Genomic DNA, 24,297 nt, shown 5'->3' with positions numbered 1-24,297 from the left:
GGCTCAGCTGTTAACCACCACACCACCTACTTCCCATGGATAATAGGCCTGCTTTATTAACGACGCTGATAGGAAGAGCAGCCAACACTCACACCACACTGAGCAAATGCCACACAGTGTGGCCAGCACTTAGCTGTCATGCCTTGAGAGCTTTACCTTCAGACTCCTTGGGGCTGCCCCCCAGCCTCCCATCAGAGGTGACATGAGCAAACTGGGAAGCCTTCCAGTTTCAGGCGATCCCAAAGATAGAGACTTCCTTGTTTTGTCAAGCAGAAGGCCAAGTTGTGATTCCCCAGGCTGCAGCTATGAATGTACATGCTCTTGGAGTAGGCTATGAGCCCCTCGGCCCTCCTCTCCTGCCCAGGATGGGGCCTCAGAGCTTGCCTGGGATGCCTGGAAATGGGGAGCTCTGGCCCCAGAGCAAGCAGCAAGGGAAGGAAGAGCAAAGGATGGCAGGTGGCAGGGTGTAGAGTACACAGTCTCCAGGAGCCAGCAGCTCCCACCGGACTCAGAGCCCCTGTGCCCGCTCCTACCTGCGTCTTGCAGGCTTTCCCGGAGGATCCCCCATCTGGAGGGGAGGATGGTCTTGAAGAGAGGGGCCTCAGAGATCCTGTGCCACTCTCAGGGAAGCACTCAGCCCAAGTGATTAATGACACTCGCCCATCCAAGGCACTGTCCTAAATGGTTCGCCTTTATTACTTCATACAACCCTGTGGTACTCAATTAGCTCCATATTTTTTTGAAGAGAGGTTAAGGAACTAACTAAAGAGGTAGGAAGAGAAGACATGATGGTGCAAACCTAGGGGTGGTGGCACCGGAATGTACCCTTCATCACTAAAGAGACACTTGGGCCTTTCCCTTGGGGTCCCTCAGACTCTAGCCAGTGGGGCCCAGGCAGGCTGAGGTGTCGGGGTAGTGCCAGGGTAGTGCCAGGGGACCAGAGGTTCCTCCTGTCTCTGGAGTCACAGGGCCAAGCACAGGTCACACCATCTTGCCCCACTTGCTTGAACCTTGCTCGTCCCTTCTCCCCTTCAGCCTCAAGGCTGTCCTGGCTGGGAGCCCTCTGGACAACACTGTGGACCTGTCAGGCATCCCGCTGACCTCACGGGACCTGGAGCGGGTGACCAGCTACCTGCAGCGCTGCGGGGAGGAGGTGGATAGCGTGGAGCTGGGCTTCACAGGCCTCACAGATGACATGGTCCTGCAGCTGCTGCCGGCACTCAGCACACTGCCCCGCCTCACCACGCTAGCCCTCAACGGCAACTGGCTGACCCGAGCTCTGCTGCGCGACCTCACAGACACCCTTAAGGACCCCAGCAAGTTCCCCAACGTCACGTGGATCGACCTGGGCAACAACGTGGACATCTTCTCATTGCCTCAGCCCTTCCTACTCAGCCTGCGCAAGCGTTCCCCAAAGCAGGGCCACCTGCCCACCATCCTGGAGCTAGGTGAGGGCCCCAGCGCTGGGGAGGAGGCTCGGGATGGGACAGTGAGCCGGGAAGACCCTGGAGGGGGCTGTCTGGCCCCTGTTGAGGAAGAGGGCAAGGAGACTGCAGGCGCAGCTCAGACGTGACATGGACATGAGGACCTCCCCAGGGAGTCCCTGTGGGGTAGGTGGCCGAGGCAGGCTACTGGCTCCTACTGTGGAGCTCAGGCTCTCACCCAGACTCAGCCTGGGCAGCCCACCTGTGGGAAGCCAGACGGCAGCATCTAGGAGAGGGACTGTAGACTTCTTCGGTCCTCCCCATCTCCCCCCTTGCCAATCCCATTACCTTTGGCTCCTGAGGAATCAGCCTCCCCATCCTTGTGGGTACGGTGTTAAGATTTAGAAATGCTCCAAGTTTGGACCAACCTGAGTGGTCTAGAGCCTTCTCCCAAGTGTAGGTCAGACCCTGCATCTAACCCAGGACTTCTCAATTCTTTATTACATTTGTTCTATTCAAGGCAGCAAACTCGCCAGATGCTAAATGTACCCCTGCTCAGGGTTGGTTGGAATCTTAACTCCTGGCTGAAGGTTAGGGAAGGGGTGGCTGCTAGAGATCCCAGGAGCCTAGTCCCCATCTGGACTAAAGGCTGTTTACCTCCTCCCTGTGGAAACCTAGGCTCCTTGAACTTTCCCATCTCAGCTCCCATTTGAGACCCACCTCTTGACCCGTGACGCAGGCCTGCCCGAGACTAGCCACGCTATATACACCATTCAGTATTTAGAACATCCTAAGGTGCCTGTACAGTCGTGCATGGAAAGGCCCACTCAGAAACCCACACCATCCCCAAGACCACCAGACCTGCACACGGGTCCCAGTGTTGCCAGTGTGTAGACCAGAGTGAGCTTTGCTTCCTTATAAAAGGCTTTTCTTAAGGACCCTTTTCTCAAAGTTCCTCCTCATGGAGTTCCTGAAGTAATCCTTGAAGTAACACTTGGGGAACATTCCCAAAAACCTGTGAAAGGCTCTTAAAAACCCAAGACCATGAAGGCGAGGTTGGTAACACCTCCCCGAACTCTTTGCAGTCTAGTGCCTCCAAGACATCTACAGATGTGAAAAAACTGGGGAGGTTCCCAAGGGGAATGCAAAGATTTTCACCCTTTACCCAAGGCTTACGAACTTTCAAAAACCTTTTTTGGGCACACTAAGCACTAGACTGAAGTATAGACACCAAGTTCAGGGAGATAGAAAACAAGTCTGAGCCAGAGAAAAGCCAGCCCAGGTACCCAAAGTTGGTGAGCCAGAATCCCTCAGGCCAACATTAGCAGACAGCTAGGGAAGCAGCCCCATGCCAGGTAGGTAATAAGATGCCAATGCAGGCAGGTAGCAAGACAGAGGTAGGTTGAAGGCCCATCTGCAGGCCACACCTGCCACTGCATAAGGGTTTGGCCGGGCAAAGCAGGAGCTTCAGGAGGTAGACTATGCAAAGAATACAGCCCAGAGGCAACAGGGACTGGAGTCAAGGGTGTGAACACCTTAAGTGCTTTGAAACTTTTACCCTCAAAGTCTGAAGTTGTTACAGCGAGAACAGCTTAGCCTGACCATAGGAAAGCTGACAAATGCTAATACCTGGACTGCTTTTATCTGACAGCAGGAATCAAATTTAACTTTTTCTTCAAATACACATTTTTAAGAAATACCCAAGACTATATCCTTTATTACAGTGTCGGTTTAATTGCATGGAGAGTTACTAATTTTGAGAGGAAATGTTTCCAGCTTCAAGAACTCAAGACTCTCATCCAGTGTAACAAATTCATACTAAATACAGAAGTTCCTTTGGAACAAAGGAAAACACTAGAACACTCATGAATTTAATGATGCAAATACATTTCTTGGCTCTATTATTGATAAGAATGGCCTCTGAATCTCAGCATTAAGCATATTTCTACATCAAGTGTTGAACCTTAGAGGTTGTTTTCCTAACTTAAGTACAGTTGACGCATTATTAGCTTCAGGTATACAACATAGCGATTCCACATTTAGGTACATTACAAAATGCTCACCACATACAAAGTCATTACATTGTTGACTATATCAGGTTGAGTCCAAACTGATGGTGGCCACGGGCCCTTGGGACGTCTCACTCTGCCCCTGCTGCAGGCACAGCGGACCATCCTCTGGGAGAAGAACCTGCAAAGGAACTAAGTGTCAGTCTCACTTTCTACTCCAATCAACAGTCATTCACAGTACAAAAGATACCTTCAGAAAACCTTAGGTTCACCACTACACAATCTGCCGGTAATTCCAGCTTTTTTGGGTGATTTCATCATTTGATATCCTTTTCTGTAAATCAGTTAACAAAGCTGGCTGCTTATTCAATTTTACCACTGGGGTGGGGGGTCACTGTCCTGATCAAACTTACCTCTTTTAAGCTGACGCCGCCGCTTCAGGACTGTACTTATCACCATTCTGCAGCACGCAAACCCTGCGGGAATGGACAGAGGTGCTCAGCGGACGCTGGAGGCAGACGACGACAGTTCTGATCAGAGGATAGCCTTAACTACAAATTAACAAAATCAAGGCCATCCTAATAAGTCTTTAAGAATTTACTGAAGGTGCTTTTTTGTACATTAAGCCATGTAAGCCTCCAAGTCCTGAATGGCTTCTTTGGGTGTTATAATCTCCATATAGTCACATGACGTTAAACATCACAAACCTATCATCATTTCCAAAGATGAGGAAAACTATACCTTGCAGATAGGTAATTTGCTGAGGATTATACAGCCATGAGGTAAAAGGGATCCCTGGATTTGCTCTGCACTCCCCTCCATTGCCACCATCAACCACAATCAGTATCTGGGATATTCTGCCAGTAAAGGTTAAGGGCTAGTGATAAAAGGCTTATTAGGTTACCCGATAAAACTGCCAATATCTGACCTAACAGCAACTTCAGGAGATCCAATTTAACATATTGGGCACTACCTTCTCCAAGGACCAAAGCTTACCTCATGGCTGGCCGACGCTCTGCTTGCTGTGTGCTCCAATGCTCAGCAGCTGGTCATCACGTACCAGCAACCCTTCACTGATTTGCAACCTGGGTGAATACAGAAGTGAAAGGTCACAGTTCAGACCAACTTCCTCCTGGTCACCAACAACTGGTGAAGACTTGACTGCAGTCAGCCAGGAATTGTTATCGTCAGTTATCGCTTCTGACGGCACTTCCTACTAGTGATTTCATCAGAGCAGTCAAGCCCCTCACCGCTCCCCAGGGCTGCTCCAGAGACGTGGGCATTACCTCGAATGGAGCTAAAATCATCTTAAGAACAGCCATGAGACTTTTTAAAACTGTTTCTCAGTAGCTGCAGTTTAAATACAGCTCCAGTTTAGCAGCCACCTCCAATTTCTAGTTGAGGTTCCACGTTGTGCAATGAAGCACTGCGTTATACATGTTACATTACCACCAGGCAATTTAAGTGCGTTTAAGGTAACAAAAACGATTCAAGTTATGTCTTACCTCAGCGTGGGTTGCTGCTCCTCTTTAATACTCTGCCAGGAATCTGCCATCTGAAACATGGAGGGCGTGGGTTTAGGGCAAATTCTGGCAGTTACTTTCAACTACATCACCGCAATTTCAGCGACTGCAGTCAGGCAAGCAAAAAAGTCGTCAGTTATCGCTTCTGACGGCACTTCCTAACATTGGTATCATCAGGACAGCCGAGCAGATCTTCCCCGTGGTCCCATTACAAACCTCACCCGCGTGCGGGCGCCTCAAGTGCACGCGCACCCCAACTTACCCAGTTCCCTCGGGTGTGCGCGCTCCCCACGGCAGGCCCGGGGAGCGGGCGCCCGTCCTTCGGGATCCTCGGGCTCCGGAGACGGAGGCAACCGCACTGCCGGACAAACGCACAAGGACCCATGAGGCTCGGCCCGCGAGCCTCCCCAACACCCGGCCACGGCGCTCGGCCGCGAGCCCACTAGGCACGGCACCAGCGAGACTCGCCGTTCCTGAGCTGCCCTCCACCCTCCAGGTTAACTTCCTAAAAGCTGCTTCCCAGTAACTTGAAAATCTAGCTCACTTGCCCTTGCCGGAAGCCCCTAGCCCACTTACAAGGACTGTGGACAGCCATAGTGACTTTAACGGAAAGGCCGCTTCCGCAGCGTCCCAGGCCCTTAAGGAGGAGGAACCTTCCATTCCTCACAGGAGGGGGGGTGATACTGGCAAAAACTCACGGAAACTTTCCGCCCATCCAACGATGCAGACTCCGCCTCACCACCCAAGGCTACCCCCCTCCTTTAGACTCTATGGTCTCCTCCACAGTCTCGGGAATTCTGGGTCTTGCGGCGGGCGGCGAATTCCAAAGCGCCTGCGCGGCTGCGTGTGGACCATTGCAGTGGTGAGTTTACGTGCCTGCCGCTCACTTGGTAAGTGAAGATGCCGGCACCGCAGCGTGTTGCTCTGAGGAACACATGTGATAACACACTTGAAGCCTTTGGCACGCAGCAAAGCTTTCATAAATAGTAGCTGCTCCTAATACTAGGAAGCGTTGCCAGTCGGCTCTCTCCCCACAGCTGCGTATCCAGATAGCCACGGAGCTTCTCACACCCCTGCGCGCTGGCAGCGATCGTTGCTGTTTAGAATGGCCTCTGAGGAGCGAGCGGACGTCTTTTCTGGACCACTTGCATCCTCTCCTCCCTTTCTCCTTTCCGCATTGCTCAGGCCTCTGTCCGCGCCCTTCCTCACCAGCGATGGAAGCCCCTCCCCTCTGCGAATGCTTTCATAGGAACATGCTCGTTTCCCATAAAAAAAATAGTCAGTCCCGATTTCCCTCATTTGTGGGGTATAACAACAAAGCAAAACTGAAGAAACAAAATAGCAGCAGACTCACAGACTCCAAGAAGGGACTAGTGGTTACCAAAGGGAAGGAGTGGAGGGGAGGGAGAAGGGGATTGAGGGGTATGATTGGTGCACATGGTGGCACAGTGTAGCTCAGAGAAGACAGATAGGGACTGTGGCATCTTACTACACTAATGGACAGTGGCTGCAATGGGGTATGGGGGGAACTCAATAATAAGGGTGAATGGAATAACCACATTGTTTTTCTTGTAAAACGTTCATCAGTGATACCTTAATAAAAATAATAATAATAATCAGTCCATGCATATGCATTTTATAAACACATCACACCACAGGAGGACAATTTATTTTGACGAGAAGCTTTCTCTTCAAGGTACAGTGGGACAAGTTTTGAGCTGTCTCAAAAAATTTTAAGGACCTTAATGGAGGGCCAGGAGCTTCCAGCAACAGCCAAAGCAAGGAGACAAATACACATGAGGTTCATCCATCACTCTGCCTGAATAATGCAGTAAAAGTGCAAGGAGAGCATGGGGACGGCAGGGATTTAGCTGGGGGTGTCTGGAAGTGCTTGAGCAAAACTATAGAGTGCGAGGGGTTGCCCGCTCAGGCATCCTGTGGACCCTGGGGGAACCTTTTAAGCTTTCAGAGCACAGGAGTGAAATGTTCCTCTTCTGTCTTAGGAAGATCTCTCTGGCTGCCCTGCAGAGAACAGCTTGGAACGGTGAGAACTGAGCAGGAAACTAAGTAGGGAGAGAAAGCAATAATCCAGAACTGAGCTAAGAGGCTCAAAGGCATTTGGAGACATCTTGGAGGTGGCTTTAAGGGGCATCTGGAAGCTGTGAGAGAAGATGGAGAGGTGGCTGTGCTTGCCCAGTCCCACCACCACACATCTACCATGATGGCTCACAGCACACCAGCTGCCTGCGCTGGGAAGAGGACAGCTCCCAGGCTGGGAGGCAGCAGCTGATGATCTGTGCCCAAGCAAGGCAGGAGCAGCCCTCACAGACTGCTCACACTGATGAGCTCACAGACAGGCAGATGTTACTCAGCCCAAGGGCCCGGTAACTTTGCTCAAATAATGTTTTCAGGAGAGTAAGTCTTGAAAAAATATTTATTTATATTTGCCACCAATGTTCCCTAGGACCCAGAGCCAGGAGGCAGGGATGGAAAGATGCCCTGGCACTGTCCTGCGAGCCTGCTGCTGCATCTGGGCCATCAGCGGGACTCCAAGAGCTGGAGGGAGAGATGATCTTCCCCGGAGGCATGGCCCTCCTCTGGTTGGGAGGCCAGGGCGGCCTTCTTCATGGTGCCTGTAAAAGGGATGAAAAGCACTGTAGCTTGGCCCTTGGGGTGTGTCCCCAGGAGGCAGGCACCAGGGAAACAGGAGGATGCCACAGCATGAGACTACATCATGCTCTGCAGGCAGCAGGTAATCCTGGAGTGCCCAGCAGTCCCTCCTCCTGCCTCGCCCTTCCACAAGTCCTTGCTGAACCCCTGCCATGTGCCAGTCAGGGACCTCCACCCAGGAGTTTAGAGCCCCCAGAGGTGACAGGCTTTTGTGTTAGAAACTAGAACACCAAGACTTGTTGAAGAGCTGAAGGGAAGTGAGATTTAGGTGTTCAGGGAGCTCAGGGGAGAGAGAAGACCCAACCCTTAGGGAAGGCAGCAAATTTGGACACCCAGAGCAGCAGGACGGGCACTTCCCACAGAGACGAAAGCTGTGGAAAGCAGAGAACAGCGAGCATTGTGGCGGGACCAGCTGCCACGTGAAGGCAGGCAGGGGTGGGGAATGGCTGGACAGGTTTTGGGCCTTGACCTCCCTTCTGAGGAGTGTGGCCTTCCAGGCAATAGGAGCCATTGTATAGTGTAGGTCGTGTGTAGTTTTTGTCTCCATTAGAGGGACTGGAGTAAGCCTGAAGCAGACTTGTCTGAAGGTCAGGGGGCAGACTGAGCCCTGCAGGGGTACAGAAGCGGGGAAAACGAGGGGCAGAGGTGTGGTGGCTGCCTGGGAGGCCATGAGGGTATGTGGGGGTTGGGGGGCAGGGATCCTCAAGGCCCCTGGCCCGGGTGAGGAGGGTGTTGGGTACACACACGTTACCTGGTAGGGCAACCCCAAGGCTATTCCCACTGGGGAAGTCCAGTCGGCAGCCCCAGCAGGCAGTGGGGTGCGGAATGCTTGAGGCAAGATGAAGGGTGTGATGACTTTCAGGGTCTTGGCACTGAGGTGATAGAGCACCAGGACTTGGAGGAGGGGAGACACAGAGGGTAGACAGGAGATCTATGGGCTTGTGAGGGCTGTGACCAGGGAGCCAGGAGCCTGGGAAACCTGGCTCAGGCATTGGCATAGGGCACCAGGGGAGCCTCCCTATGCAGGGCTCCTGGGTTACATGGGAGGCCATTGTGAGGAGGGCCGTAGGTGACAAGGGAAGATATTATGAGGAAGGTCATAAGTGAGGGGAGGGGCTGAGGTCACAAGCACCAGCCAGTGGAGTTTGTCAGGTGAGAAAGGAGAGTCAGTGCAAGACTTGAGGTGGGAGCTGTTGAAGGTTCCAGAAAGGGCCTGATGTGGAGAGTGGACCCATTCTCAGGGTGGACCTCTGGGTGGGAGGAAGGAATCGGTCTTGGTGGAGGCAATGGGGCCATCACCACACTAGAATGGAGGGGACATGGGGCTGAGGGTGGAGGCCTAGGAAGGGAGGGACTTCTCCTCAGAAGTGTGGTCCAGGGGCTTGTGTAGTACAGGAAATGTCACAAGGGCAGAGCCAGCAGGGCCTCAGGGAGGTGCCCCCTCAGCTGTGGGATCAGTAGAGGCCTCCTTAACTGGGTCCCCTGCTGGGTCCCCAGGCTCTGGGATGCCAGGCCCTAGACAGGGAATCGAATGGGCAGAAGGCACAGCTGGCCAGAGGGGATGGGAGTGGGAGGCAGGGGAGTGGCAGGGGCAGTGGCTCTGGAGGAAGCACTAATGGCCTCGGTCCCCCTGCCAGTGAAACAGCGAAGAGGTGGGAGTGAAAGCAAAGGGGAGGCAGCATTTTAGGGGGGCAATCCTTGGAGCTGGGAAGTGGCCATGGAGGGGTCCTGCCCCAGATGCTCCGAGGCTGTGTGCCAAGCAGACAGTCTCTAGCGCACTCCCTCTCTCCCTCTGCAGGCCAGGGCTCACCACAGCTACTCACCAGGGACAGGTGGCCCTGACATGTCCTCACACACCGTTGGCAGTGTCTGCTCCCATGCAGCCCAGTTCACTTCCTCCACCCTGAGGGCAACAGAGCAGCTCTGAGCTCCTGGAAGCCAGCAGTACAGCCTGCTTTGCCCCAGCAGAGGGGCCCAGGGCCTGGGTGGGGGGCAGGGTCAGCGAGGAGGAGAGGGTTTCTCTGCCTTCTCCACCAGGCACAGGGCCACCCCCTGCCCCACAGGGCCCTGTCCTTGTGGCCATCACCCTGCTGCTCCGGGTCAGGTGCCTGCATGGAGAAACAGGTATTTGTCCCTTCAGGCTGTTGACAGTAAGCTGGGTTACCCTGAACACCCAGACAAGAGTTGACACCAGGTGCCTCATTTTGTTCTCATTCTGGGGCCCTTTTGTGGCTACTCCACATGCCTAAGACCCTCCCCAGCTCCTTGTTTAACTATTTCATGAGAGTGGGTTTCTGGCTTCACATCTGTTGCCACGTTCCCTCTGCCATGGAAGAGTTCGTTCTCTAAGGAAGGGTTGCAGGCCCCAGGGGCAGGGGGCAGGAGTGGGGAGGGCAGAGCAACCAGCCAGGGCAAGGCTAGTTAGTGTGCTGGAACTGCAGGGTCCCTCTGGCTGCTTGACCCCCTAACTTCCTCCATTTCAGGCCAGAAGGAGTAGGTCAGGGACCACCAGGGAAGGACGTTCAGTTTCAGCCAGGAGTACAGGAGAGCAACAAGCAGCGGCAGCTCCAGACTTAGGAGACCCAGCATCTCTGACCTCATCTGCCCAGGGCGGAGTCCCCTGGGGCTCCTGGGCCCTACCTTTTCCACCAGACCAGGTTCCTGGCAGCTGTGCCCTGGCTCCAGGGATTCCTGAGTCAGAGAGTCTGCCAGAGCGCCCTCCCCTACACACCTTACTCACCGGAAACACCAACGTTCATCAGGGCTACCGTCTGGCCTGGTGCCAACTGTCAGCATCACACCAGCCCGCTGCTTCTTCCTCCTCCACCACCAGTAGCCATTCTCCATCTCCAGGACAGAAATGGCTTTCTGGGGACAAAGGACACATCAGACACAGAGGCAGGAAGATGCACCACAGCCCTTTGCAGTATAACCCAAATATAATCCAGTATAACACAGATTTGAATCCAGCTCCAAAATTTGAGTACCTGTGTGCTGTTCAGACCTGCAGCCCCTCTGAATCTCCATTTCCCACTACAGGTGGATGGTTGTTAGGTCAGCATGTAACGATTGCCCAACAATTCCTTGCTATTGCATCATTACAGGTTCTAGAATTCCACACCACCAGATACAGGACTTGATTTGCTCTACCCCACACATGTGCCTGCCCAGGGGTACATGAGCAAGTTAGGTGGGGCACAGGACTTTGCAGACAAGGACACAGGTTCAGAGAAGACCAGAGGCTTGCCCAGAGAATGGGTAATGGAGTCTGGCCTCCTGGGCAAGACTCTTCCTGCACCAAGTCCCCAGACCCATCCCCAACCCTCCTCCCGTCAAGCAGCAGCTACTGTTTCTGCCATGGAGGGGTGTCACATCAGCCCCCAGCTACAGGAGCCTTTGCTCCCCAAATGCCCCCAGGTTGGGCCAGGATTGCACATCCTGCCTGCCTTGTCCACCAGACCAGTGCCATTTAACATATGGTGAACACAGAATGGGAGACACAGGAGGGCAGAGACTTAGTTTGTTCTCTGCTGTGTGTTCAGCACCTAGAACTGAGCCTAGCCCCATAGTAGGCACTCAGGAAATACTTGATAATAAAAATGATCACGATGACTAACACTTTGAGCACCTACTATGTGCCAGGCACTGGCCTAAGGGTTTCATATCTGAGCCTAGTCAATCCTCATTACGACCCTGCGAAGGAAGGAATGCGTGGGCCACCCAGGGCCCGGGACCCGCTCAAGGGGGCCCAGCTCTACTGCTGCTGTGCGCCCCTCCCTGCACCCAGAGTTTGGGGAGGTGAGCTTCCCGCAGCACCTGCAGCTTCCAGATGCTCCAGCTGTCGGTGGCGACACTGTTGACGGTCTCGCTCATGAGGGCGATGAGCATGTTGAGCAGCAGGATGTAGGTGAGCATGACATAGGCCAGCAGAAGTAGGAGTACCACACCACGGAAGCGCAGCTGGTCCTGGAAGGCCAGCTCCCCCATGCCGATGGTGAACTTGAAGAGCTCCAACGAGGCGTCCAGGATGCCGCTGTACGGGGCTGAGCTGCCCTCCTCGTCCTCCTGCCCTTGCCCCTGCCCCATCCCGGGCTGCGCTGCCGTGACATTGGGACCTGTGGGGACCCCAGGGGCCCGGGCCTCCCGGCTCAGGCTCACCAGGGCTTCAGGAGGAAGAAAGGGGGGTCCTCAGCCTGGGAAGACTGGGGGCAGCCTCGAGGTGTACAGGGCAGGCAGGGGATTGGCAGGGGCAGAGGGGGACTTTACCTACAGCGAAGCCAAAAAGGAAAACTAAGTAGACCAGAAGGAAGCGGAGCAGGTCCCGCAGGATAACCTAGAACACATGCCAGGAGCCGGGGTGGGTGGCTGGACCACGGGACAGCCCAGACCCCTGCCTCAGCCCTAACTGTGGGCTCCTGTGTGTGTACAGCACACACACACACACACACATGGGCCCTATGGAGCCACACTGAGCATATGGGTCTTGGAAAATCTACATCAGATTACATAATTTTCCTGCCTAAAATCCTCCACGGTCAAAAAATCAAACACAGAATTGCCATATGATCCAGCAATTCCACGGTTGGGTGTATAACCAAAAGAATAGAAAGCAGAGACTCAAACAGACACTTATATATCCACATTCATAGCATCGCTATTCACCTAGGACAAAACCCAGGTGCCCACTGATGGACAAAGGGATAAACAAAATGTGCTATATGCATACAATGGAATGCTATGGCCTTCAAGATGGATGGAGCTGGTGGCTGCACAGCACGAATGTAGTTGGTGCCCCTGAACTGAACACTTAAACATTCTTAATGTGATAACTTCTTATTTGTATATTTGAACACCACAATTTAAAATTTTTGTTAAGACCTCCAGGTCTTCCAGACCCATCCACCGTGGGCAATGAAGCCCGGATCTGCCAGTGTCCTCTCCTGCAATGCCCGGCCTCCTTGCCCCGCGATCCTGCTCTGGCTCCCGGCCTGCGCCTTTGCCTTGACTGCTTCCTCCTCTAGCCTGTGCCGGCTGACTCCTTCAGGTCTCACCTGTCCCTCCTTCAGAGGGGCCACCCGGACCGTCCTATCTACAGCAGCCTCTGCCCCCGCTACTCTCCATCGCACTGTCCTCTGTGTTTCCTTCATAGAATTTAGCACTCTGAAATGTTCTCATTTGTTTTCTTGGTGTTTTCACTTCCCTCACTAGAATGCCAGCTTCAGGAGAGTGAGAACTTGTCTGTTTTGTTAGTGAACCAAATAGTGTATTCTCAACACTTAGAACAGAGCCTGACCCATAGTATGTACTTCCTAAACATTTGTTGAATAAATAAATGAATGCAGACACATCCATATGCCCAGATGTCCCAGGACACAAGCACACAGACAAGTTCATTTTCATGGTCTCTGCTCCTTCAGTAGCAAGGATGCGCCTCTTCTGTGTGGTTTGTCACATACGTGACATACATGCATGTTTGCTTATCCATGCAAAGTGCACACCCCGTGAGAGCAGGTATGTGGGGCCTCATACTGCTTACATCCATCAAGTGTCTGGGCGCGTATTTTACGGGCAGGTGCACTCGCGTTCTCCCTGCCCAGGCTAGCCGCGGAGGAAGGCGCCTACCTGCTGAGGCCAAAAGGAGCTCCCCTGGAGCCTGGGGTCCAGCCCTGCCCATCTCGCTGCACCGGGGTCACCCTTGCCTCTCACCTTCTGGATCATGACACTGTAGATGCCTGTGTGCTGGAAGCCACGTGTATAGTAAAGCAGGTTCAACCAGCCCAGCACCAGTGAGGACACAAGCAGTGGCAGGTACCACTCGATGGCCAGGAAACACAGCACATGGGACAGCACAGTGAGCAGGGCCTGGACCAGGCTGTGGGGGCAGGGTCCAGGTCAGCTGGCAGGCCACTTGGCAAGGCCCCCCAGTCCTTACTGGACAGTGCTGACCACCACGGCCTCTCCCTCTGCTGGAAGATATATGAGAACTTCTCCATCTGTCTGGGTCTGGCCCCACTCAGGTCCTGACAAATTACTTAGCTCATCATCAAACGGGAGTGATGATGCCTGGCTCACAGAGCGTTTGTGAGGACTGGACGGGACAGGCGTGTAAAGAGTGCAGCTCCAAGGCGCAGGGAGAGCACTCGCAGTGGGACCCTCAGGGTCGCCTTCACTGCTCCACGGATGGGCGCTCAGAGCCCCAGGCTGGCCGGCAGCCCGCAGGGCTGAGTCTGCCCTCTGGTCCCTGCCTCTAAAGCTAGCCTGGTGCCCTTGCCACCCAGCCTCTCCCAGGCCTGAGACCTGAGAGTGGGGGGATGGTAGAGTGAGGCCCTACGTACAAGAGGATTTCAAAGTAGCTGTCCAGGAACGAGAGCCAGATGAACAGGCGTCGCCTCCAGAAGTACCACAGCTGTGGGGAAGGAGGAAGATGGGTGGGGAATGCTCTCCAGGACATGACCTGCAACCCCCAGCCAGGGTCCCCGCTGTGCTCCATGCCCACCGGCCTGGTCTTGGGCCAGCCTGGCCAGGACCCCCTGGGGGTCCAGGCAGCAGCTTTGACTTGGGGGTGCTCATGAATCCTCCTGATAGCTGAGAAAGCTTTGGACCCCCACCTCAGATGCCCAGACAATGCCCTGTGACCCACATGAAGAACTCAGGTACTGCATATGACGGGGAGAGTTCCTTTCCCCTGCCCCTCCCTGGCCCCTGGGACCACCCTGCACTCCAGCCAGCCTGGGCTTGGGGCCCAAGTTTGCCCACGCTGAGAGTCTCAGAGTCACAGTGCCAAGCCTGTCTCCTGCAAGCCAGCAGCACTGTCACCTGGAGAGGAGGTCCTGCGGGGGGAGCTGGGCTGCACCCCACCGGCCTCACCCTCTGTGCTCCCCAAGTGAGGACTGTGCCAAGGGTCTTGGGGGAGGAGGTGTCCAGCTCCATCCCCTGGGGAGCAGAGCTGGCCCTGCCAAGGAGCCAGAGGAGCTCCTGTGGGCACCCCAGAAAGCACAGCACGGAGTGCCCAGCCCCAGAAGGCTAGGCCAGAACCCTCAGCCCCCAACTGCCCGGGGACAGGAGCCCTCACCTGGCCCATGAGGAGGTAGAGCCCCCCGAGCAGGATCAGGATGTGGCCCAGCAGCAGGATGGAGTTTCCAGCCATCACTTTCACTGGGAGGAAGGCCTGCTGAAGAGACACCTGGGTAGGACCCGGGGCCTTGGCTCTCCTCCCACCAGCGATCCCTCTGAGAGCTACAGCTGAAGGCCCATTCTGAGCATGAGCCATGGGAGGCTGCTCAGAGCAGCAGAGGGAATGTAGGCTCCGGGGCAGGACCCCCAGATCTTAGACTACTGAGAGGCACACTGTGTAGTGGTTATGAGGGCGGGGTCTGGTGCCAGGCTACCGGAGTTCGGCTCCCGTCTCTACCACTTACAGCCTGTGTGACACTGGGCAAGTTACTTAACCTCTCTGACAACTGGAGATGATGATAGTTCATCACTTCAGAGGGTTGTTGTAAGCATCAAATAAGTAAGTTAACACATGCCAATCATTCAGAATACTGTCTCACATGTGGAAAGCACCCAATAAGTATTACATATCATCATTGTTGACGTTGCTATGGTGCTGTGACAGCTTGGGCACGTCACTCAAGGAGCCAAAGCCTCCATGTCGTCATTTGCAGAATGGGGGTGGTCGCCCCTGCCCCATCTTCTTCCAGGGGTGTTTCTAGGAGACCTCCCCCAGGACGTGCCCCCTCCCCTGCCTTGCCTTCTCCAGGGCAGGCTGGTGGTAGGCAACAGTGGTGAAGATGAACATGTAGGTCAAATAACAGAGGAAGTTGAAGAAGAACTTGGGGATGAGCAGATCCCACTTCGCCTGCAGCAGTTTGTTCAGAGGCTCCAAAACCACCATTCGGTGTCGGTGCTGGGGTGGTGATTCAAGAGCCAGGGATACATTCAGCAAGTATATACAGCAGCCCCCACATGCTGAGCTCAATCAGTGCAAAGGCTGAGGGAGACGGAGGGGAGGAGATGGGGAGCCCCAAATGACCCTGCTTCACTGGCCTCCACCCACCTTCTGGCTGTGAAGTGAGCAAGGGCCTCTCCCTCCAGTCCACAGCAGGTGCTGGTCAACAGAGAGGTCCCCAGTGGTTGCCAGCAGGACCCTTGCATGCAGCCCACGTCAGGTGGGGCTGGCGTATGGAATGAATGTGGACCCGGTGGCCAGGGTCAGGGTGTACAGACACACTCCAACTGGCACAGTCACAGGGGAGGTGGGGTCCAGCAGGCAGCCCTGCATTGTAGACCCTGCAGGGAGCTCGGCCAGGCCCCCATGCACACCCCCCACCCCAGCAGGCTCACCGGGCTTCTGCAATGAAAGGCGATGATCTCCAGCACGGAGTTCTCCTCCCAGCTGTCCACAGAGGCCAAGTCATACAGCGACACCCGGACCGGCCCATAACACCACTCAGTGAACTTTCGGGAAAGGGGCTGGCACAGTCCTGAGAACTCTCGCTGCAGGATATGTCTGAAAATCTGCAGGGTGAGCCACGTGAGCTTGGCCTGTGTGGCTACCTCCCAGCATGGACTGGGATGCTGCATGCAAAACAGTCAGTACCCTGCAGAGCTGCAGCAGCCACACACACACACACACATACACATGGGTCCGTGCCTGTATAAACTCTTAACACATTCACACGTGCTCAGCCAGTGTAGACATTCCCACCCACCCACATATGTTCAGGCTCTTCCTTCTCCCCTCGTGCCCACTAGCCTCTTTCCTGGGCTTCTCACATGGCAGAGCAACCCCCAGCCTAGGGGTCCTTAAGGCCCCTTGAGATCAGAGGCTACACACAAGTGTGAACTTCTGTGGTCAGAGTCCAGCTCTGGACAGACTAGAAAGCATCCGTAACCCAAACAGATTAAGAAGCAGTTTGGTTTTCCAAATGAGGACCAGGGAGAAGAGCAGAACTGAGAACAGCTTCCTTAGGCCATACAGCCATGCCACTAGACAACAAGGGAAGCTCCCACACCCCAGGAACTTTGGAGGGCAGAAATAAAGTGGCAAAACTTCCATTTATGTTTATTTTTACCTTAACCTTTAAAAATGCCTATGTCCAAAGCATGAGGCCCTGTGTAAACTGCACAGGTTGTACACCCCCCTGATAAGAAGGATCAGACACCTGTTAAGCCATGTGGGGAAAAAAAGTAGAGCTGGACCATGCTTGCTTTTTATATCAAAAGAACTTGCTGGTAAATCAAAGTTTTAGGCATTAAAAATGAAACTGTTAAAGTCTAAAAGACATGTGGAATATGGAATACACACACACACACACACATACACATACACATAAGGAGATATATATATATAAAACCTTATCGAAGGAACTAAGCAATAGCAAAACCAAGGGAATCTAAAGGAAAAGACATCTCCACAAAAATATAAAATTGTATATATACAATTGCAAAATTCTGTATAGCCAAAAAAAATACCATAAAAATATTTTTTTGAAGTTGAACAGGCAGAAAAGTTTGCAACTGTTTTAGTAGACAAAATGCTAATATGTTCCTCATAAAGGACACTTACCAATCAATATGAAAACCTAATAGCAAATCTAATAGCAAAATAGGCAAAGGATAGGAAAAAACTGTCGCCTAATCAACCCAAATAACTTAAAAAAAAATACCTGTTTTATAAGGTAATATATTAATATATAATTTTCACATTCTCATTAACAGAGACCTCAATCAAAAAGTGGGGGGACCATTAATCTAGACACAGCCCAGACCCTTTCTGCAGAATTTCAGGGTGAGTCCTACAGCTTCCTGGAAAGGTGGGCTCGGGGGAAGGCTAGCTTCTCACCTCAATTTTGCCCTCCTTGGCAGCCAGCTTCAGGGGCGTGAGGCCCTGCAGGTTGGTGATGTCCTCTAACCTTTCTGTGGGGCAGAGGCGTGCCCCAGCTTGGAGGAGCCCATCATACATGGGGATCACCAGTGCACTGTTCTCAGCCGAGTTGTCTGCGATCATCACCAAGGCATGCAGGGCTGTGTTGCCCAGGGAGTCAGTGGCCTGAAGGCTGGCAGGCTGGTGTGGGTTCTCCAGGAGGTAGGTCACCACATCCCACTGCTTAGTGCACACAGCCAGAGAGAGGGGCAGCTCACCTGCAGGCAGAGGGAGCAGCTTGGGCCTCGGGCCTCCCAGCTTCCACCTTACTTCCATCTCACACTCCTTGGACAGAAGGCCAGGCCTCCTTGCAGCAGGTTAGGCACCCATAGGAGAGGATGGGCCCTGCCTGGGGTCCCAGGGATGCGCTGCGGGGGATACTGTCCTGAACCCCACTTAGGGCGGCTGTGCCTTCTCCTGTGAGTGCTGGTAAAGGCAGCTTGAATGGCTCTGACCCAACGGAAAGGGGACCAAACTTTTTACCACCTAAGGGAGCATAACAGCAGCCAGCCTACCCTTTCTCTTTTCTTTGCCACAGCTCAGACCCACAGCCACCTGCATAGATGCCCCTTCATCCAGCCCCTGTCTGCCCACTCTTGTCACATGCCAGTTCTAGCAGCTCAGATACGAGCTTGGGTGTGTGGCCAGCTTGACCAGACAAGGGTAAAACATCTCTCAGACAAACTGCTTTTACAGGCAGCCTGGAGGTTCGATGCATGGGCCTCAGAGTCAACCAGATGTGGGTTCAAGGGCCAGCTCTGCCACCTGTTAACTGCATGACCTTGGGCAAGGCCTTACCCACCCTGGACCTTAGTTTATCCAAGAAAGGCTCCTCACCGAAGTAGAAGCAAGTCCCTTGACTCTTCTTCTGGAAGAAGTGGCCACAGGCTCGGGCATGCACGTCGGCCCCATTTTCCACCAGGAGCCTAACACACTGTAGGCTCCTCTTCTCGATGGCAATGTGCAGGGCACTGTGGCCTCGGTAGAACTCATCCGTGCACTGGGCGTTGACCAGGGGCTGGGGATTGCCCGAGTCCCGGTCAATCTGCAGCAGTGGCAGGATGCAGGCATTGTCCCCATCCCGAAGGTTCAACACAGCCTTCATCAGGCACGTCTTGCCCGTGGAGCCCTCTGTGACAGAAGGAAAGGGAGAAGGGAGAAGGGAGGTCAGAGGGAGCTCAGGCCTGGAGGGGCTGTGCTGCTGCCCAGCCTGTGCAGTGAGCCCAGGCCCCAAAGTGCCCCTTGGGAGGATAAAAAAGGATTGCCACACATGACTGGTGGGAGCACAGCCATGCTGCTGGATTATTAAGGCTCCACCCAATGGGCATAAAAATACCAATAGGTAGGACTACAATTTCCACCCTAGAAATTGAGTTTCTAAGACATAATTGGTCACATGTGCAATGCTGTCTATACAAGAACATTCTGAGTGTTTGTTACATGGCAAATCACTTGGCCTCTCCTAACCTCAGTTTTCCTCACTGTAAAATGGGACTATTCCAGGGCTATTGTAAGGATAAAATGGAATTATATACAAAATTCTTAGCATACAGAGAGCCTGGCACACAGTATGTTAAGGTCAAAAGCCACACACAACCTGAACTCCATCAATAAGAAATTTGTTAATAAATTGTGATAAATGTACATGATGGAAAACTCTAGTTGTTAGTGACAGAGTTGGAGGTCTGTGTACAGAAATGGAAATGGCTGCATGAAAAAAGCACATTACAAATTCATATATATGGCATACCCCACTTACGTAAATATATACCTAATGTACTTTAAACAGGGGTCCAGGATGACAGACAGCATTTACCCTCTGCTTCATACGTTTCATTACTATTTCAATTTTCTAGAATGTAGAGATGTTATTTTTCTAATAAGCCCAAAGAATAAAGGTATTTGGATTTGGGCAAAGGAGGCTCTGAGATGGGTGAAGTGTATGGTATATCTCAACATCACTGTTATTAAAAAAAAAAATGCATTGTGGATAGCTATGAAATGGGCTGGGGATGGCAGAGGTAGGCCAGGAGCCAGCGGGGGCCCAGCCAGGACCATAAGCAGGCTGTCTTCAGCTGTATCAGCAGGGCCCCAGCGGCCATTCTGGCAGGAGGGCTGCCAAAAACGCTCGCCCCTCCACTCCTGACCACCACAAGGCCCACACAGTCAGCCTGGTCTCAGCGCAGCTGGCAGGACGTGGTGGCCCTGGCCCGCAGGGCAGGCCTACCTGTGTAGTCCGAGTCGGTGAGGTACTTGCTAGTCCGGCACAGGTACTCTGGCAGCCCAGCCAGATCCTCGGGGACACCCTGGGCGACCACACTGAAGAGCCGGTCACGGTCAAAGCGGTTTGGGTCAGGCTGGCTGCAGGGATGTGGCTTGTGACTGATGCTGTCAAAGAGCCAAGGACCCCCCAAACCACCCCCCACTCCAGGGAGCCCTTTCCAAGAGTCCTGGTAGCACAGTGCACCCACAGGTCCAGGAGACCCGCGGGAGCCTTTCTGAGGGCCTCTTTCCTCCAAGGGCAACCCGACATGTTCGGAACCCCAGGAGGGTGGGGGGGTGCTGTCCAGGGCACAGTCCACAGTGGCCCTGTGACTCCAGAAGGCAGATGTCTCTCAGCATCGGATGCTTATCATTTGCCAGGTGTCCTGATGATCTCTCAATAGGCTCACTGTCCCATAGGGGTGGTTTCAACACAGGAGCCTGTCATGCCTCTTGAGTTGGGGTCTGGGTTGGGACAGGGCTACAGGAGGTGCCCACAGACTGTTAGGGGCTCAGCTCTGCTGGCCTCAACGAAGGAGTCAAGAAAAGCCCTCATCCTCTCACTGGCCATCTATGGATTAATGAAGAGTATCTGCACCTTTAACCCTCACTTCAGCCCTAAGGGTCAGGAATTACTGTTTGCTCTAGACAAACAAGGAGATCAAGTAACTTGCCCAAAGTCACATGGTGCAGGACTGGGGTGCTCCCTGAGGCTGTATAACTAACTCCAGGCCCTGGCTCCTAACCCCAAGAGAGATTCCAGGCTGGTAGACAGAGGTTTCTCAGAGACACCTGGGCCAGCGCTGAAACCTATCAGACGTCACCAGAGTTTTACTGAGAAGCCACACTTCCAGGAAGGCCTTGTAGCTCTTTGTGACCTAGCAGAGTCCTGTGACCCCGGGGAGGGGGGAGGAGGAAGGAGTATGCAGCTCCCCCACCCCCACTATGTCACTATTCAGGGGGCAGCTTGCCCTGGGGGGCCTCGAGCCATGACCAGCAGATATGAAGGGACAAACAAAGGTGGGGGTTATTTCATGCTTTGGGAACTCTCAGGTCCCAGGCTCACAGCTCCCATGAAACAGGCCAGCTGAGTAAGCGCTGGTGACTCCCTGACGAGCAGGGGCACTGTGCGCATTGTCATGTTTTGAGCCAAATCTGCATGCCTGATAGAGCCGTCCCTGCCTCCTCCACACCAGGAAGTTGAATGACTGCCTGGCCAGATGCACCATCCCCTGCCCAGCAGACCACGTGGCTGAAGGGCTCTGTGGGTGGCCAGGGAGCCCTGTGGGCAGTCCAGCAGAGGAAGTGGCCATTTGGACAAAGTACTTCCTGTTGCAGGGTAGCCTCACTGTCTCGGGGGAGGGAAGCCCACCAAGGGCACAGATTAAGGAGCCCGGTCTGCCTGTTGGGCAGGCTACCCAGCTCCCAGAAACACGCATCATCTCTGGCCCTGGTCTGAATCACACCACAGTCAGTCTTCCTGCACAACCAGTACAGGGAGCTCTGGACTGGAGGCCATGGCTGGTGGCTGCATCTCAGGTGCAAGGAGGGAGGGAGGGGCTTCCACGGCAGCGTCCTGCCAGGCCCATGAGAAATCTCTAGGCCCATATGTCAGACCTCACACTGAGCGGTGGGGAGGGGGCTGCCAGCGGCACCTGGGGACTCCAGACCAGCGGGGCTGCACAGTCTGCCCGGCAGACATCACAGGAAAATCAAAGTGAAGATGACTGTGAGCAGACGACCACCGTCTTCAATCCCCAGGGTCCACATCCCCTGGGCAACAACTTCAGCCTTCCTCTGCTCCTGGGAGCAGAACCCAGGAGTGCCCAGGACATTTCCAGATGTTCTTGACTCTCTTCAGACTAGAGTGTGGATCCTGCCACCAACCCACACAGGACTATGAGAGGGGTGGGGGCCTGGGCACAAATGAGGGGGTTCCCAGGGTCAGTGGAGTACTCAGAGCTGGCTGGATAAGTCCCTATGAAGAAAAACACGGCCTCAGAAGGCAGAAGGACAAAAATGGGGATGGCTCCAGAAAGAGCAAGCCCACAGAGCTAAGTGGGGCCTAGCATGTCGGAGCCATCAGAGGCAGGCTGTGGTGGGGGCTCTGGGGCTGGGCCCCGGGTCTGACTCAGGGAGGAGGGCGATACTCCTCTGGAGGTGAGGGGCCCCCAGGCTCCATCCTTAGGTGCTGCCTTACCTGGTACCACGGTAACTGAGGTTCACTTTGATCTGCGGGGAGGCGTTCTGGTCCTCACCCTGGAAGGGTGACTCCATGGGGGGTGGCCCAGCCCCACAGCCCAGCTTTCCTTTGTCCACCTCAGCACCATCTTCTTGACCTCTGTCTGATGTCTCAAGCCTGAAAGGGGGAGGGCTGGAGGGGGAGGTCATCCTAAGAGGAGGAGGCTGCGCTGTCCAGTTCGAACCTCAGTGGGGAGAGAGATGTCAGAGGAGCATCTGACATTCGTTGGGGGTCTGGGTAGGTCTGGCTGCGGCCTGCAAAAAGAGATTTAGAACCTGAGCACAAAGTACAGCCACCCACGGTGCGGAAGCTCAGCCCAAAAGGAGAGGGGTGAGCCAGGAGGGAGGAAGGCAGAGGGTGAGGAGAGGGAGGAAGGCTCCCTGCGTGAGGCTGGCCACATGTGGGGGATGGGGAGCAGGAACAGGGGCCCAGTGGGCCTGCCTCATCAACAGAGGAAGGACCGTGGTGTTCCCTGACTTTCCCTCTGAGACTTCTGGTATCTGAGCGGCCACAGCCCCTGGTCTGGGGGTATCAACCGTTTGTGTTGACAGCATAACGTTTCCTCTACAATGACATCTTGTCCAGTGGCCCATATTCACAACAGATAAGAATGCAGTTGTGAGGAGAGGGCAGGCCACTCAACCTCCTCCACAGAGGGGGAGCACTGGCCGGGGGACCGTTGGGAAACCACTGGTGTATTAAACCCCTGGTTTTGCTGCCAGGACAACTAAGGCTCAGAATGAGGAAGAGACTTTCCCGAGGTCACCAGCTGTTGGCAGCTGGTCTAAAACCACCTCACCCGTGATGTTCCTCTTCAGAGCTCAGATCTTTTGCAGCCTGTCTACATTTTCAATCTGACTCATCTCTGAAGGCATCAAATGCCACCTCTCCATGCCTTATGTCTCTAAGGGCTTCTGAGTGAGCTGGGGGAGGCACCTCCATTGCTGCACAAGCTCCCTCTGACCGGGAGCCCTGCTTCAGGCCCTAGGCCCGCTCTGGGAGCTCAGCTGACACCACGTCCAACCCTCACAGAACTGAAACCACAGCCACCATCACATGGCAAGGGGTGGGGACAGGGCTGCGGGGGACTCCCTGTGCCCCCCCATTGGGCAGGAGCGGAAAGAAGGAAGAAGGGTCAGAGGCAAGAGGGGAGACAGCCGGGGGGGCAGGGGGCAGGGAGCAGAGATGGGAATGGGATGAGGAAGGAGGGAAGCAGAGAGGGCTGGCGGCAGGTGCTGGGCCCTGGCTGCTCCAGCTTCAGGCTCCCACAGCCCTCAGGGACCTGGGTGGGGCATTTTCCCACAGAGGCAAGGGAGGCCAGGACCTGGCTGACTGCCTGAACATGCAGTTTTGACCCACCATCTTTCTGCCCACCCTGGGGCGACCCTCCTGGGCCACACACATTTAGCCTGGCTTACGTCCCCAACCTTCCCCCACCCCCATCACCCCGACCATTCTGCCTCCCTGACTGCCCCCGAGCCCACCACTCCCAAACCTCAGCAGCAACTGGCAATCTGACCAGCCCTGCCCCGACTCCTGGAGCCCCCACCCACCCTGGCAGCCCAGGCGCCTCTCTAAGGCGCTGGTTTGCAGCTGGAGAAGCAGAGCCCACTCGGGCTTCCCCGCCCCGATCATGCACTGTCAGGCGCTGTCAGAACCCCTCAGACGCCCCGGAATTGCGCACCGACTTACCCCGCAAGCGTGAGGCCAGGTCTCGGCGGCCGCCGGCTGCAAGGCTAGGATCCCCGAGCCTCCGGGGCGGCAGGGGCTGCCGGAGGAAGTGAGGCCGGGAGGGGCTGCGGGCCCTGACAGCCGCGAGCAGCAGAGCCCCCCAGCCCGCTGCGTGCGTGCTCTGGCTAGCAGGGTGTGATCTGGACGTTCCGCACCCTCCGCCCACCCGGCGCGCCGGCCTGGTGGGGAGTGGGCTCTCCCCTGTCGGGACAGGCTGGCCACACCCTGCTCCGGGAGACACGCCCCGCCTCCCCACCTTCCACCCCACCCTCACTGTTAGCCACTGAGGCCCCCGATGGGGGTGGGGTCAACCAGAGGCAACCCTTGGGTGCTGGGACCTTGCCTCAGGTGGGAGCTGACATGGGCTGGGGGATCCATGCCCACTACACAGACATCTACCCCGCACTCCCCTTCCCACCACATGTCTCCCAGAAGCCATGTGGCCCAGACTGGGAACTGGTTGACCCACCACCGAGCAGAGAGCGCTGAAATGGATGGCCTCCAGGGA

The 24,297-nt window shown here is 54.7% G+C and overlaps 2 protein-coding genes, 1 long non-coding RNA gene and 3 other non-coding genes across 11 annotated transcripts in view; 1 reads left to right on the top strand and 5 right to left on the bottom strand.

The window, feature by feature from the left end:
* Nucleotides 1–3,123, top strand: part of LRRC75A (leucine rich repeat containing 75A) — a 37,953-nt gene extending 34,830 nt beyond the window's left edge. For all 3 annotated transcript variants that reach the window (XM_036920626.2, XM_036920625.2, XM_036920628.2), the window contains one exon: nt 1,036–3,123. In XM_036920626.2, coding sequence (XP_036776521.2) covers nt 1,036–1,573 — 538 coding nt within the window. In that variant the 3' untranslated portion in view covers nt 1,574–3,123. The remainder of the gene's footprint in view (nt 1–1,035) is intronic.
* Nucleotides 3,124–3,135: 12 nt separating this feature from the next.
* On the bottom strand, nt 3,136–5,547 carry LOC118929971 (uncharacterized). 2 transcript variants are annotated; one of them, XR_008997145.1, is made up of 5 exons: nt 5,219–5,547; nt 4,939–4,988; nt 4,430–4,518; nt 3,847–3,909; nt 3,136–3,614 (listed from the first exon to the last, which is right to left on the bottom strand). It is a non-coding gene; the product is annotated as an uncharacterized LOC118929971 (long non-coding RNA). The 2 variants fall into 2 exon arrangements; XR_005031817.2 differs by having other exon boundaries at nt 3,847–3,941; nt 5,219–5,545.
* Nucleotides 3,684–3,756, bottom strand: LOC118930003 (small nucleolar RNA SNORD65). Its single transcript, XR_005031826.1, has one exon. It is a non-coding gene; the product is annotated as a small nucleolar RNA SNORD65 (small nucleolar RNA).
* Nucleotides 4,599–4,669, bottom strand: LOC118930001 (small nucleolar RNA SNORD49). Its single transcript, XR_005031824.1, has one exon. It is a non-coding gene; the product is annotated as a small nucleolar RNA SNORD49 (small nucleolar RNA).
* LOC118930002 (small nucleolar RNA SNORD49) lies at nt 5,067–5,137 on the bottom strand. The gene has a single exon (XR_005031825.1). It is a non-coding gene; the product is annotated as a small nucleolar RNA SNORD49 (small nucleolar RNA).
* Nucleotides 5,548–7,376: 1,829 nt separating the features above from the next.
* TRPV2 (transient receptor potential cation channel subfamily V member 2) lies at nt 7,377–24,028 on the bottom strand. 3 transcript variants are annotated; one of them, XM_036920621.2, is made up of 15 exons: nt 23,751–24,028; nt 22,017–22,312; nt 19,782–19,915; nt 18,392–18,685; nt 17,474–17,772; nt 15,973–16,146; nt 15,380–15,535; nt 14,699–14,797; nt 13,962–14,032; nt 13,333–13,498; nt 11,893–11,959; nt 11,443–11,789; nt 10,367–10,494; nt 9,450–9,529; nt 7,377–7,589 (listed from the first exon to the last, which is right to left on the bottom strand). In XM_036920621.2, exons 2-15 carry the CDS (start codon nt 22,205–22,207, stop codon nt 7,495–7,497), a joined length of 2,301 nt encoding a protein of 766 aa, XP_036776516.2. In that variant the 5' UTR covers nt 22,208–22,312; nt 23,751–24,028; the 3' UTR covers nt 7,377–7,494. The 3 variants fall into 3 exon arrangements, with proteins under 3 accessions (XP_036776516.2, XP_036776518.2, XP_036776519.1); XM_036920623.2 differs by having other exon boundaries at nt 14,699–14,794; XM_036920624.2 differs by lacking the exon at nt 15,380–15,535.
* Between the last annotated feature and the right edge of the window lie 269 nt (nt 24,029–24,297).

This window comes from Manis pentadactyla, chromosome 4 (genome assembly GCF_030020395.1).
Source record: "Manis pentadactyla isolate mManPen7 chromosome 4, mManPen7.hap1, whole genome shotgun sequence".
NCBI classification, from domain to species: Eukaryota; Metazoa; Chordata; class Mammalia; order Pholidota; family Manidae; genus Manis; species Manis pentadactyla.
Note: the sequence above shows the minus strand (reverse complement) of the source record. Positions and strands in the feature narration are given on the sequence as shown.